The 15183-nt window shown below is 31.4% G+C and overlaps 1 protein-coding gene and 2 long non-coding RNA genes across 3 annotated transcripts; 1 reads left to right on the plus strand and 2 right to left on the minus strand.

The window, feature by feature from the left end:
* Positions 1-5517: 5517 nt before the first annotated feature.
* LOC107886504 (uncharacterized) lies at positions 5518-6075 on the plus strand. The gene is made up of 2 exons (XR_001680782.2): positions 5518-5579; positions 5735-6075. It is a non-coding gene; the product is annotated as an uncharacterized lncRNA (long non-coding RNA).
* On the minus strand, positions 5842-7327 carry LOC107886503 (uncharacterized). Its single transcript, XR_001680781.2, has 2 exons — positions 6630-7327; positions 5842-6279 (listed from the first exon to the last, which is right to left on the minus strand). It is a non-coding gene; the product is annotated as an uncharacterized lncRNA (long non-coding RNA).
* Positions 7328-11611: 4284 nt separating this feature from the next.
* Positions 11612-12865, minus strand: LOC107886502 (stemmadenine O-acetyltransferase). The gene has a single exon (XM_016810479.2). It carries the CDS (start codon positions 12863-12865, stop codon positions 11612-11614), a length of 1254 nt encoding a protein of 417 aa, XP_016665968.1.
* Positions 12866-15183: the final 2318 nt, after the last annotated feature.

Genomic DNA, 15183 nt, shown 5'->3' on the forward strand with positions numbered 1-15183 from the left:
GAATGGGTTTATTTGCCCTTTAAAGACCCCTAATTATGATTCTCTAGCTATTTAATACCACTTTCTAGTAAAAGAGAACTTTTGCCCTTTAGGCGATTTAGTCATTTTTCGCAATTAAGCTCACAATCGATAAAATTAATTCACCAAAATTTTCATACACTTATATAATCATACTACAACACATAAAATGATATTAAAAATAATTTCTCTGATCTCGGGTTAGTGGATCTGAAACCACTATTCCGATTAGGCCCAAAATCAAACTGTTACAAGAGGCACCGAAGTGCAAACAAAGACACAAATGTGCAATTAAAGAGACCGAAATGCAATCCCGTACAAGCATACATACTAACCCTATTGGCATGTCAATTGTATCCTAATCAATTACTACGTTCAAACTGGAACGTAACAAAATTCTTAACATTATAAATCAAAGGCACTTCCAAAATATCCATACACATGCTATGAGTCAATTACATTCATTTCAATATCAACTAACCATATTATTAACCAACTGCTGAATAATCAACTCTCATCTGTACTTAATTGTAAACATTTTATATTTTCAATTTAATATCATAATTCAATTTAGATACAGTTTAACCAAATCATAATATCACAAGTTATATAATTATATAAATATATTTATCTATACTATAAACTTACCTACAATATGCTTCCGGTTAATTCGCAGGGACTACTCCGTAAATTTTCCCTTTCATGATTATTGTCTTTTTGACTTGGTTATTGATCTATATAGTAATTAAATTCAATTTATTAAATTCACATACATCACAAACTCAATTCAATGCGTGATACCCTTAAGTTTTAATTATTTACACATTTTCCCTAAATTTTTACATTTATCACAAATTAGTTCATAAACCCGAAATTCCAAATTTATCAAAATTTCACAATTCTCCATACTAGCCGAATTTATTCCTATACTAGTATAGTTCATAATTATTCACAATTCACAAAAATTCCACGTAAATTTTAATACTTTATCAAATTAATCATTTAATTAAAAACTAACAAAAATCACTTTACAAAGTAATCTTAATCAACAACTAAGACTACAAATTCATCATTTAACATAAAGAATAACTAAGATTCAATAATGGTGAAATCCATAATCTTTAATAGTTTCAAAAACGAAGGTACGAATTAGCTGAACCTAGTTGTAATTATATTAAAAACATAAAAATTATTAAAAACGGTGAAAATTCACTTACATGCAATGGTTTATGCTTGATCAAATGTTAACTAAGCTAAGGTGCTCTTCAACTTCTCAATTTTGGTGGTAAGAAACACTAAGGGAGATGATGCGTTATTTTTGTTTTATTTTATTTAAGTTATATTTATTTAATTATAAAATTTCCCTTCAATTAAACGCACATTTTTATCATTTTTCAAGCTTTAACCGTCCATGCCAAATAAGAATGGTATAATTTCCATTTAAATCATTCCACTTATTTGATTCAAACCATCTATTCACTATAATTCAATTATAACTAGATTTTACAACTTTCACAATTTAGACCTTTTTCTTTAATTTACTAACCAAACAATAAAAATTCTCAAATCGAACCTTTACATACTAATATAATAACTTCGTAAATGTTTAATAAGAATATTCAATCGCTTGATTTCTAGAAACAATGTCTTGTTATCTCATTTTCTGAAATCACTTGACTTTTGGAACAACCACTTATACCTAATTTATTCAATTATCTAAAAATTATCACATCAAAATTTCTATATAAAATTATAATTAACTTGTATTAATTAAATAATAATCATTACAAACTTACTCGTCGGATTTGTGATACCAAAACCATAGTCTCTGACACCACTGAAAATAGGTTGTTACACTAATTCTTGAACATCTTACATTATCATTAAAGCTCCCTCAAAGTTTAGTTAAAACTCTGCACGTCTTCTGAATTTTAGCGTGGTCGAGTAGAGTTACATTTGCAAAAACAAAGTCAATTCAATATTTCCAGGCTTATCAAAAAAGTTGAAAAACAGTGGGCCAGCTCCAGTCACCTGTTTTGTTATCCCCGTAAGCAATCAGATTATAGTGTTACCAGTCCTCTATCAACAACTCATAAAATTGGGATTCAACATCCGTACTCAAGAAAGCACTCCAAATTTCTTTCATTGAGTAGAAAGATTGAAGGATACGTTCAGTTTGTCCACCCTTACCTGTCCACAAAACTTACTTCTTGAACTATTAGTTAGATTATGAACCAGACGATTAACATTCAACATAATTCAGTCCCTCCAAGAGAGCCAAATAACCATTTTAATCCTAGGTCGAGTTTTTAATCTTTATATTGCTGTAGCAATCGGTCGAACATAAGCATCACCATAAAGGGACATATTATAAGTCCATTTCGTCATGAAGAAACCATTAATTGAACCAACCCAAATGAATGTATCCTTAAGAGGAGCATTGACCTACACAAGATTAGCTAAAATCTAGTTGAAAACCCTTTCAGGTAGAAATGATTGAATAATAAAGGAAATATCAAAACTATTGTCAATAAAAGTTGTAATCAAAATACTTTTTAATTCAGATTTTAGACTCGATGAGCAGAGAGAGATTAGCGGTCCATCAACAATCCACTTATCAAGCCAGAAATAAGTCCTTGAACCATCACAAATTCTCTAACAATGACACTTACCCTTTACGAACAACAAGCATCCTCCTCCAAATATGTGAGCAGCTCATACCACGTCATGGTTCAAACAAACTACGACACGGTAGATACTTCGCTTAGAGCACCTGAACCCTCATTTTACTTTTATTCATGATGAATCGCTACCTAAACTTAGCAAGCTAGATGTCATATTATCTATAATAGCTCGTTTTTCAGTGGTGTCAAAAATAGTGGTTTCAGGACCACAATTTTAACGTGTAAGTCTATAAATATTTACGAAATCATTAGTATTGTATTAAAATTTGGTTTAGAATTTTTGACGTTTAGATGGTTATTTAAAGAAAAAGGGACTAAATCATAAAAAGTGCAAAAATTGTTTTCTATTAGTGTTTAAGTGCAATTTGTAGTAATTAGTAAAAAGAGAATAGATTAATATGACAAATTAGCCAAAATTGAGAATAGTGGATGGTGACATAATTGTTTCCTAATGTTATAATATAAAATGATAAATTTAATTAATAAATATAATGATAAAAGAAATAAATGAATTTAGTATAATAAAACAAAGGTTGGTGGGGGCATCATCTTCATTTTCTTGGTTCTCCACCGAAAATTGAAGTGATAAGCTCCATGAAAAGAGCTTGAAATTTTGGCTATATCAAGCTTATGCATGTAAGGATTTTCCTAACTTGTTTCTCATGGAATTGACATTTTTGTGATTGTTATCTTGATATTAAGTTGGATTAAATGTTATTTTGTAAAAATACTATAATATAGAAATTATGCCATTGAAATTTTTGAAGTTTTATAGTTATAATTGGTATAGGTAGTAGCTTAGTAATGATTTGTATTGAGTTTGTAAAGTGTTTTTTAATAATTTCAGGTTTCGCTATTAAATTGGAAATAAATTAAAATGGACATGCTTTTTTTGATAAATTCTGAAATTATAGGGCTATTTAGAATGATTAAAAATTGTGTTCAATGGGTTTAAAGTTTAATTATGTGAAATAAGCTTGTTTTGGTTTTAAAGACCAAATTAAATAAAATGTAAATGTTTGGGGTCTAATGTGCAAAATTATAAATAAGAAGTTATATGTATTATATTGAGCTAATAATTGAAATAAATTATATCATAAATCAAGAACAAGTAGATAATAGAGGAAAAAAAGTAGCTGAATAGTCCCTGAATCTTTGTTGTTATTGCAATTTAGCCCTAGTAAGTTTGTTCGTTTATTTTGATATAATTTACAATATGAATTAAATAAGAATTTAGTTGTTGACTGTTAAAGTAAATATTTCAATGTTAAATTAGCATGAATGGGCATAATAACCTGTTGGACTTGGTTTAACGGTAATATCTCCTAAGCCAATGAAAATAAAATAGAGTACAATTGGCATGCCAATAGGTTATAGTGTGCACTATTTGGGATTGGTTTAAGATGAGATGATAATTCTTGTTTATTTCTTGTTCACTAAACATACCAAAACCCATTATTTGTTGCGTACTATCATGTTATATCTATAGTATTTTTGACGTGTTACTGGGGACAGATGTAAAGCCTTTGGGCTTGGCACTTGGTGCCGAGGTGTGTTATGAGAGAGATGTTAGGCTAGACACTTGGTGTCGAGACGTGTTACCGATTGGATTAGCTCATTGGAGTGTTTTTGCGTGTTTCGAATTGATAATTGTGTACTCATATTTGTATATCGTTCATCGAGTAATGTTTCTTATATTAAATGGTTTGTTATTGAATGTTATAATTTATTTTATATTTATGTTTTTGTTTAATGATAAATGTCCTTATTTGGACAGTAGCGCACTGTAACTCCAATCCGGCAGCAAAGATAGGTTAAGGGTATTACATTATCATAGATTTCAACCTCAATCCACCAACCTTTATTGGGGCAAAAAGCACATCCCACCTCACCAATGAACTCTTCTAACTTCCTCCATAAATCCTTAAACAAACCCCTAATTGCGCTTGTCTAACTGATCACAAACACCTATCAGAATACAAAAATACACATAATATATACAATATATATTATTATTGGCTACTAAGAATATTTACAAGAACACAACAAAAAATAAGTAACTTACTTGCATATGAAAATTAGGTCAGAATTAACCCATTATTCAGCAAATCAAAACTTTATTATAGAAAATATTTTCTCAGAAAATTAAATAAAAAGCAATTCCCAAGAAAGATTGGAAGGGCCACATGTCCCCACTTAAAATCTAACCTCCTAGAAAAAATATTGTCAATGTCGGTTATTCTAAATCAAAGTGAAAATTAGGGATCTAATAAAATGAGTGAGGTTTTATTCCGCTTAACTTTATCACCCTAGTAATGTTTAAGACATTGACCATTGACTTTGAACTTACCTCCCTTACCATCATGTAGTTCAATGACCCCGTATGGAAAGACTTGGCAAATGGTGAATGGACCAGGTCAATGAGATTTTAACTTACCGGAAAAGAACTTTAATATGGAATTGAACAACAAGACTTGTTAACCTACTTCAAACTCACAGATTCGAATGTGTTTGTCATGTCATATTTTTAATTTCTCTTTACACAACTTGGCATTTTCATACGAAAACATTTGAAAATTTTCTAATTCATTGAGTTGAAGCATTCATTTCTCTCCAACAAGCTTGAGATCCAAATTAAGTTGCTTGAGAGCCTAGTAAACTCTATGTTCTAACTCCAAAGGCAAATAACAGACTTTCCCAAAAACTAACCGATAGGGAGACATTCCTAAAAGTGTTTTGAATGTTGTCCGATAGGCGCACAAAGCATTATCCAATCTTTCGGATTAATCTCACCGGTTTGGATGGATTACCTTCTTGAGTATACCTTTTATCTCCTTATTTGCCAATTCAACTTGCCTATTTGTCTGTGGATGGTAAGTTGTGACAATCTTATGCTTCACTTCATGTTTGTTGAGCAACCATTTCAACCCAAAAGAAACTCTACTTACTTGTGAATTACGGATTAAACCATGAAGATATACATATGAAAATGAAACAATTGCTATGAATTCGATTCTCATCATGACCATTAGGTTGTGACAATCTTATGCTTCACTTCATGTTTGTTGAGCAACCATTTCAACCCAAAAGAAACTCTACTTACTTGTGAATTACGGATTAAACCATGAAGATATACATATGAAAATGAAACAATTGCTATGAATTCGATTCTCATCATGACCATTACGGTCTGACAATCTTATGCTTCACTTCATGTTTGTTGAGCAACCATTTCAACCCAAAAGAAACTCTACTTACTTGTGAATTACGGATTAAACCATTAAGATATACATATGAAAATGAAACAATTGCTATGAATTCGATTCTCATCATGACCATTCTTGCAACCCTAAAGAACAACATATCCTGGCTGTCCAAAGTGAAAAACTGTTAAAGGCCAACAGTTAAAACATAGAAAAGTAGATCAAATGGAATTTCTTGAGACCAAGCATGTTATAATGCCCTCTAATTTGTTATTGAATAATTATTAGAAGCACTCTCTTACGGAAAAGAATAGGTAACATCATTTCAGCGATAGGAACACAAATCCGAACCGATAACCCCTGAACCCATCAAGCTAAGCACTCACACCGCATAACATAGATGAAAAAGCAAAAAGATAAATGGTAAGTAAAGATACATATCTAAAATCAAATGTTAAAAATAGAGGGAAACAAAAAACAGAAAAAATAGAACACAGTAGACTAAAAAATTATAGATTCCGCCCTCATCCGAATCCAAGTATCATATTTCTATGTGCTTTTACTCGAAAAATAATAGGGAAAACAATAATGGTATCACCAAAAAACTCAGTAGTTTCAATTGTTAAAAACAAGTCACAGATTTCAAATTCCCAATGGCAGACTCTAAATCATTGCAACAAATGAGTTTAACAGCTTGATAAAAAAATTCTATAGATCGAAATACCTGAAAATTATCGCTAATGGAAGGCAACGGGGAGGTTTGCGGGTTGGGAAGGAGAACCGCCAGGAGAACTGCTCCAAAAATCTCCACGTCGTACGTCCTGAACTTGAGCAGCAAATTGCAAGCTCCACATCACTTGGTCAACAGAAAGGTCTCAAGGGTTTCTCCCTCTCATAAAAACCCTATTCCTGCTGTAAAGTGAGGATGTGTGTGTGTTTGGCTTTTTCTGACCTAAAACTAAAAAATATTGAGGAAGAAATTGAGAAGAGACAGAGAGAGAAGGAGTTGGCGAATAAATAGAGTGCTATGGATTGAAGACAGAGGAATGTGTAGATGCGGAGGAAGTGGCTAAGGTTTGTTTTGAAAGGAAAAGAAGGGAAGGAAGACAGAAGAAAGAAAGCAAAAGAGATTGGATTAACAAAGAAGGAAGAAGGGAAAACCAGCAAAAAATAAACGAGTAAAAAAAACCTGAGAGTTTTTTATATTATTTTATTTTGAAAATAGTTTAAGAATATTAATGGTTTCATTTATTACTTCTTCAACTTGATCATGAAGTTGTGCTGGTCTTTCAATTGGTTACATCATCAACTGGGTCGGGAAAATACTAGGATTCTTTAGTCTGTATAGAGTTTTTATATTTTGAAAACAGTTTTAAGAATTTTAATGGTTTCATTTATTGCTTCTTCTCTTGCCGGTTACCATACAGAAAGAGACCTAAGAGATATTTTTGTATTATTTTATTTTGAAAATAGTAGGAATTTTAATGGTCTCAGTTATTGACTTATTGTGTAACGGTCATTTGGAGAGCTATACTAATGGCTTCATTTATTGTCATTTTTCTGGAAAAAAATAATAAACAAAAGTAACCTTTTCTCTTTTCTCCTTTTTTTTGAGGGAAAATGGTTGGACTTTATTTATTACCAAAACAGTCCCAAAGCATAACCGAGTGCATTAAAAACAAAATGATAAGGAAAAAAACATTTAGAAATACAAGACACAAAAATCCAGCCACAGTCAAAGCAACGGTCAACTGGTAAGAAAAATGGTGGACAAAGGCTCACCTAACGAATTGGGCTTTAAAAATATTGCTGGCCTACTGAGACCAAACGGTACTGCTAGTGGGTCTCCTGTTGGGCCTGTTTTGACTAATAAGTTGGTAGATGGTACTCAGTTTGGGAATGACGTGTCCAACAAGAATTTAAAGGAGACTAGCAATCTGTTGGACTTTAATGGCCCACTTGAAGGTAAGGCCCTTCCTAAGGTGGACAGGGCTATGGAAGGATTGGGAAAGTAGCAAGCCGCCGAAGCTGCTATCGACAAACAGAAGCCGGTGATGCAAGATGAGATTGATTTTTTATAAATTTGATATTATTATTTTTAGCTAAATTTTGCTATTAATTTTTTAAAAAAATCAAATTATTATTTTTTAAATGAAATATTGATTAAAACTTTTTTTTATGAATTTTAGTGTGGCAACTCGTATGACGGTTCATGTATATTTAATGCTAACATGGTACTATTTATCTTATATGAACATTAACAAATAATAAAAAAATATAAAAAAAATATTAAACAAAGTTTTACTAAGTTAATAAAAATATATAATAAAAAAATAAAGTACTAGTACGTTGTCAAGTAGACTTCTATATTTAAAATTTTAGCGTTTTAGTCGTTTTTTTGTTAAAAAAATAGTAATATGATTCTTTTTTAAAAGATTAAATTGTCAAATTCGACTCTTTTTATAAGGTTTATAAGCAAATTTAACCTTTTTTTAAAATATTGTATTCAAATTTAGATTAAGAAATAAGGGTCAAATTAACAAAAAAATTGTAAATATTGAGGGCTAAAATTATAATTGTGAAAATTTATTAAGAAACTTGTTTGCAATTGGGTTACTATAGCAAAACTTGAAAAGGTAAGCTGAAAAGATGTTGAGGCTAGAAAGTTGAACAACATGCGAACCAGGAAAGTAAAATAATCATGTAAGCGAAGTCGCCTAGCGAACCTAGAAAAAGAAGTTTTGCAAGGAAATCCAAAGGATAATATAACATTATAAGCAAAGCGGCCTTGAAAGGGAAGCCTTGATGGCTTGGATATAAATGGTGCCTACGTGGTGGCTTGTGTATGTGGCAATATCTTCAGGAATAAACCCAACAGCTCTTCAACATTGGATGATATCTTGTACCTTATGAAATCTTTCATGTTATTATAGATTAAGTGACCTTCAATCAACAACTGACATAATGGTGTTAAAATTGTCACATGCCAAAATCATATCATTAGCTTCTTTTGTGATATACTGCACCAACACTCTTAGCGAAACACATATATTGTTTTCATATTGCATTTTGGCTAGCCAAATATATATTAGAAATAGAGGGGTAAGGCTTATGAAATTTATAACCAATAAAATTCCAACTTCGATAATGCCTTAGCAACTTTGACGAGCTATAAAGGAAATTAAAATTCATTATCATCAAATTGTGCAATGCTTATAATGGTAATATAATTCACATCATAAAAAGAATGAGCCACAGGTATAATTAACTTCAAGGTTGTCTCAATGCTCTCTGTCCAGAAGCCAAATCCGTGGTTCAAAACACAAGGATTTTCACTCATTTAAGAGAAAAACAGTGAATTATATCATGTACAATAACCAACTTCCGGACACTTGATATATATGAGATCCAACTTCTAGGCCATTGCCAAGCAATAACAGCAAAGAAAGTTTAAGAGTTTTTCACAAAGTGGGACCCTTCATCACTGATGATAAACCTTGAAGTTTCAAATCTTGTGAACACATGCATTTGTAAAAACCACATCACCACCTTAAATTAGAGAAGATGTCCATCATGTTTATAGGCCGTCAACTGCCACCATAAAAGAGCAACATAAGTAGAATAAATTAGAGAAGATGCCCATCGCAAGAAAGTACTATTCCATCCCGTAGAGAAGATTGTCCACATCCCTTGCGAACCTTGTCCCTTAAATTTTTTTTTATTTGAGAACATCTATTTTACATTGTTTCAGTTCTAAAGCCAACATCTCATTACCCAAAGCAACCTTGTAGACAGTAAGCTACAATTTGCTCTTTCAAAGTCATGACCATTACTTTCAGAGCATCATTCCTCTTCATCTTGTCTTCTATAGCAATATTGAGGGCCCCTTTCATTGCACCTAATTGGAACTAAGAGCTTCCACCACATATTTCTTGACCTGCTCTCTCATCGAGTACAACTCATCGGTGTGTCCCTTAACTGCCCTCAAGTGTTTCCCTCACATCACCCATAGCTTCCTCCAAATCAACCATTCGACGTTCCAAAGCCAACAAAATGTCCCTCGATCTGCTAGCTTTCCTGCCCCTCCCATGGGTCTCCATAGGCTCAATCTGCTCATATACTCCTTTCCTCATTTCAACCGACTCCTTTGAATCTTAGCTATGATACCAACTGACACGGGGCTAGAACTTTAGTCTTGCAAACCGTGCGGTCTTAAGTGATTCTTTAGCTTTAAATTTGCCTAAGTCAACTTTACTTTTGAAAGTGAGAATTCAAAAAGGAAACTCTCCAAGACATTGAAATAAAGTAGAAACACACACAAAAGACAAAGAAGCATGAATTGAAAAAAAAACTCACGAGAAAGCAATGCACACAAGATATTTGAGTAAATGCTCTTAAATATATTCAATAAATATGAATGGTGTGAATGGAATGATTAAGATCATTACAAATGAGGGGGAAGACCTCTATTTATAACGAAGCTCTCCTAGATCTAACGGTATAACTTAATTTACATTGATGGTAGAGATCAAAACCAATCTACAAATTGGGTTTCTTAAAGGATTTACAAGATCCCCTAAGATTAAAAATTTAAATCTTTTAATATCACAAATCTTCTAAGTTTACTTTCCATATTTGTCATAGTAACCCTAGTTTTCTTTAAGTGTTTCACTTAACCACCAAGGCTTTAAGTAGATAAATTTCTCTACATGTTTCACGAATCAGGCTAGTTCAAATGTGTCGAATGAGTCCCATTTAATTGATTAATCTCAATGAAATGCTCTATATACATTCATGATGAGCTTATCGCTAGTGAGAACAGGATATAATTATATAAATTATATAGGTAAAGATAGATTAAAGATAGAAAGTGATATCAAGGACAAGACGTACGTTAGTTTGTTTTGTATTTTCTTTATAAAAGGGCATCGTAATCATAGAGCGTTGAATATTTTAATGGGCAAAAAGACTAATCTCCATATATTAACTTAGGAATTTTCTCTCATAATAATCTTTTGGCTTCTTTTTGACTGAGGCTCAAGATTTCCAATCAGCCTAAAGATTTTGACCAAGGCTTAAACTGAAAATCCAGTGGAGGGGTAATTCCCTTTTACCTCTTTCATTTCTTAATTCTATTATTATTTTTATTATTTATTTTTAACATAAATATGATTTTATTTATTATTTAATATTCAATATTTTTAATATATACTATTAATAAATATGAATATATATAATTTTTAATAAATTATTCTTTAATATAAGTATGATTTTAATGACTTGATTATATACACTTATTTTAATATTATTCTTTTAGTGATATTTTCCATATCTCACTATTGTCCATGCATTTAAGTTCAAAAAGGTTTCAATTTAAAATTCTTTTTCCAAAAATGAAATATAACTTATACGAATCTATGACTATTTTCATCTTATTATTACCATAATTAAACACATAACCACTCCTTCGATTTCACTAAAACCAATCTATTGCTCATCCAAATCCAAATGTACCCTAATAATTAACAAATGCAAATCTGATTATACGAACAACAACCTAAAACTTTGACTACTAAAACTATCGACCCAAACCAAAACAGTGCTTTATTCATATTATTGTCTTTCATATAATACAGAGAAACCTCTCAAACATGAGTAAATTTATCTTGTATGGCAGTTCTCTTTTAATGGGGAATTATCTTAATTTCAACAGCTTTTAAGTGTTGCAAGCAATTCTTCATCACTTCCAAATTCAGCCATGTCTTCCTCCTTCAGATTAATCCAAGCTTCTATGCCATCACCAGTTGCAGTATCCATGAAAACAACCAGATTCTTTGCGCTCAACCTTGCAGAACTGACCCATACTGGTTTTCCCCAACCAAAATCAGCTTCGTATAGTGGAAACCTGCATAAACTAGTGAAAATAAATGGGGTCGTCTCTCCCTTTCCATCCCCTTGGTTCGTTGGCTCGAATAAATCCTCATCAACAGCCTGAAGTTTCGTTACGTAATCGTTGTCGATTTTTCTAATGGAGTTCCTTATTTGGCTAACAAGATTAGACCCATCGTCCATGGAAGGAACTGTTATGGCAACACGAAAAATGTTCCCAAAAGACTGAGCTGATAGCGGCGGCTCAAATTTTGTACGTAAATTAACTGTGTGAATCATCACATTAGGGCTTGGTTTTTTCTTAGTGGAAGCAATGAAACGACTCCATATGTAAGCTGACAAAGCCTCAACACGCGAAGGGCGTCTTTCATGATCAGCAGCGTATTTCGCTCTGATTTCCTTTATTTTAGATGCACTAAACACCACCCTTTTCGTCGCTATGTTCTTTTCACTTGTATCCAACGCTGGTTCTGGCAGGGATATGTTCCGCGGAGGAAAAAGCTTGGCTGATACGAACTCAGGCAAAACCACGTTCTTCGTATCCCCACGAGCAATGGTTGCCCAAGTATTCAGAAACGTAAAATACGACAAGGCGTCGCCGATCTTGTGAGAAATACACAAAGCAATCCCGATTCCACCACAATCGAAGGTGTTGAGTTGGATTCCCATGGGCAATACCTTAGCATCATCGAGAGGAAACGGGTACAACTTATTGAGCTCATCAGGGACTGGATCGTGTAAAAGATCTGAAAGTTGGCACTTGACATGGGCTTCATTAAAGGGAATACCCTCGTCGTTGCAGTCGACGAAGGAGTTGCCTTTAATGCGTCCCGCTAGGGGATAGAAGTGGGTCAAGGCTTGGGATACGGACAGCTTAAAGTGGTGAAGATCGAGGATGTTAATGTTGTGGGTTTGGACATTGGTTTTAGTGGGGTAGAACAAGACCAGATGGTTATAAACTGAATTTATTTGTTGATCGAGTAAGGAGAGTTGGTAATGACGAAGTTGTTGAGGAGTTGGAGAAGATGGTTTGATCATCTCTTTGCATATTACTTCAACTTCGAGCTTCATGTTTAAGGCTGTTTTCTACCAGCCGTGATTGAGGAGGATTTGTAGCCCAACACCATATATATATATATATATATGATAATTGTAATGAATCATTTGATTTAATTTGATATAAAAAAATAAAAAAAATTATTGAATGGGTGCATTAATTCATTGAAAACGAAATAAAATTATAAATGGGCCATTTATTTTGTTTTATACTCTATTAACATCCTTTAATTTTATATTAAATGTTATATTATTAAATAAAATGCATATTTTAATATTTAAAATATTTAATTAAATCAATCAATTCAATTCATTGGTAGAACATGAGAAAGTTAATTTTGAATTTTTCTTATTTTATATTTCCATTAACTTAAACGTGGGTACATAATTTTTTATTTACAAATCTTTATTTTGAGGATAAAAATAATTAAGAATGTTGAAATAATTAAGCATTTTATTGTAGACTAATATATATCATATTATTATGATTAATCTAATTAAGTAAATACTGTATGTCTCTTCAATATATTGACTTTGAGGGTATATATCATAGGGGTAAGATTCAAACATGGACTTCTTACAACTTGCAGTATGGGGACCTTTTACGAATAAAACCGATCAAACGACAAAAACAAAGGACTTCTGACGTTACGACATAGTATTAGGTACGTGGTACTTTATATAGATTGTTTATCTTGATTTAGGTAAAATGTTTTGACTTTGCTGAAAGGCTCCTGCGAGAAGCAAGCTAAGATTTTTTCCTTCAGTCCCTGTATTTTTGTGAGAGTTGTGGATTTAATATCTATACTCTAATTCGGTCATTTTTAGTCCTTAAACCTTTTCCAAATTAAAAATTTCAGTCCTCACCAAATGATAGCTATTAAATTCATTCTAAAATATGATGTGGGAAACATATTATCATAAGTGTAATATCATGTCAGTTTATTATTTTTACATATTACTCACTAAAAGTTTAGCCAATGGATTAATGAGGTAATTCTGTGTCAAGATTAAAATTTTAAAATTTGATAAATATAATGACTTAGAATTATCTAATTAGAGAATATGGACTAAATTTTTAAATTTTGAAAAATATAAGGACTAAAATTAACTAATTCAAAAAAAAAGAATAAATTTAGTCAAATTAAAATATAAGAATTAAATACATTAACTTTCACAAAATACAAAAATTAATAACAGAATTTAACCATATATAAGTTGTCATAATGATTTGTTCCCTTATGATTTAATATGTAAATTGGTCAGTATAGTGAAACTGTCAGTCTAGTATTTGGAGAGAAAAACATTTAGTTGAAGTTTCATTTTGAAATTCCTTCAATCAAATGTTTTTGTTAAAAAAATTTGTGTGGCAATAAACAACCAAATAACAACATGACATCAAAACCATAATAAAATTTCAAAATACATATAATGCAAACAAAATTCCCTCAAAAAGTAAAAAATTAAGAAAGTTCTAAAAGAAATTCTAAATTTTTGTTTTTTTTTTCTGAAATTCTAAAATAAAAATTAAAGAAATGTAAAAGGAGTAGGGAGACAACACATTAATATCACAGAATATGGTGAGATTGGGTTGGAGAAAGCAATCTCCATGAGAAGAGTTGACAAATTGAAGCCAAGTACGCTTCTATTCCCTTTTTTATTTTTTTCTTTGCTCATTTATAGCTTTTATTTGACAAATCGTACTTAATTTTTGGGTAACTTTTGAAGACGCCTTCAAAATGGTTTTAAGAAAGTTCAATTGTTCTCCTTGTTCATACTGCTATACTTTCGAAGACGTTAGCATATGCATCATCATCATACATGGATGAAATTTATATCAGTTGCTAAAACTTTCATTTATACATATATATATATCCTAAGATACTAACAAAACACTAGAGAGACCTAATTGAGTTATTTTTACCCTTTTATTAAATTTAAATTATACGGTCGTATATTTGTTGTCACAAGTTATTTATTTAGAGAAAACAAAACACATAATATTAAAGATAATTAAAAGAATTGGGAACACCTCACAAGGAAAGGAGAGCACTAAACTTTGAGGCGGCATCCTAATTTAGGCTTTATTTTGTAGAGGGGAAAGAAAATTAAAAGGATTGAAAATTAGAAGGATGAAAAACATAATTTTTTCTTTCAATAAGTATGTTTGATAAGAAAGATGGAGAAATGAAAAGAAAAAGTTCATTGCTTGGTAGAATAAAAAAATAAAAGGAAAGAAAGTAAAACATTTAAAAAATGCAAAATTTAAAAACTAACATACAAATTTTTCTCATTTTCTCTCATCTCACGTTTCCAATTTGGAATGATTGATT

The sequence above is a fragment of the Gossypium hirsutum genome, chromosome A03 (genome assembly GCF_007990345.1).
Source record: "Gossypium hirsutum isolate 1008001.06 chromosome A03, Gossypium_hirsutum_v2.1, whole genome shotgun sequence".
NCBI classification, from domain to species: Eukaryota; Viridiplantae; Streptophyta; class Magnoliopsida; order Malvales; family Malvaceae; genus Gossypium; species Gossypium hirsutum.

Coding starts and splice junctions, on each gene's coding strand:
- LOC107886502 (XM_016810479.2), bottom strand. CDS start 12,865: ATGAAGCTCGAAGTTGAAGTAATATGCAAAGAGATGATCAAACCATCT.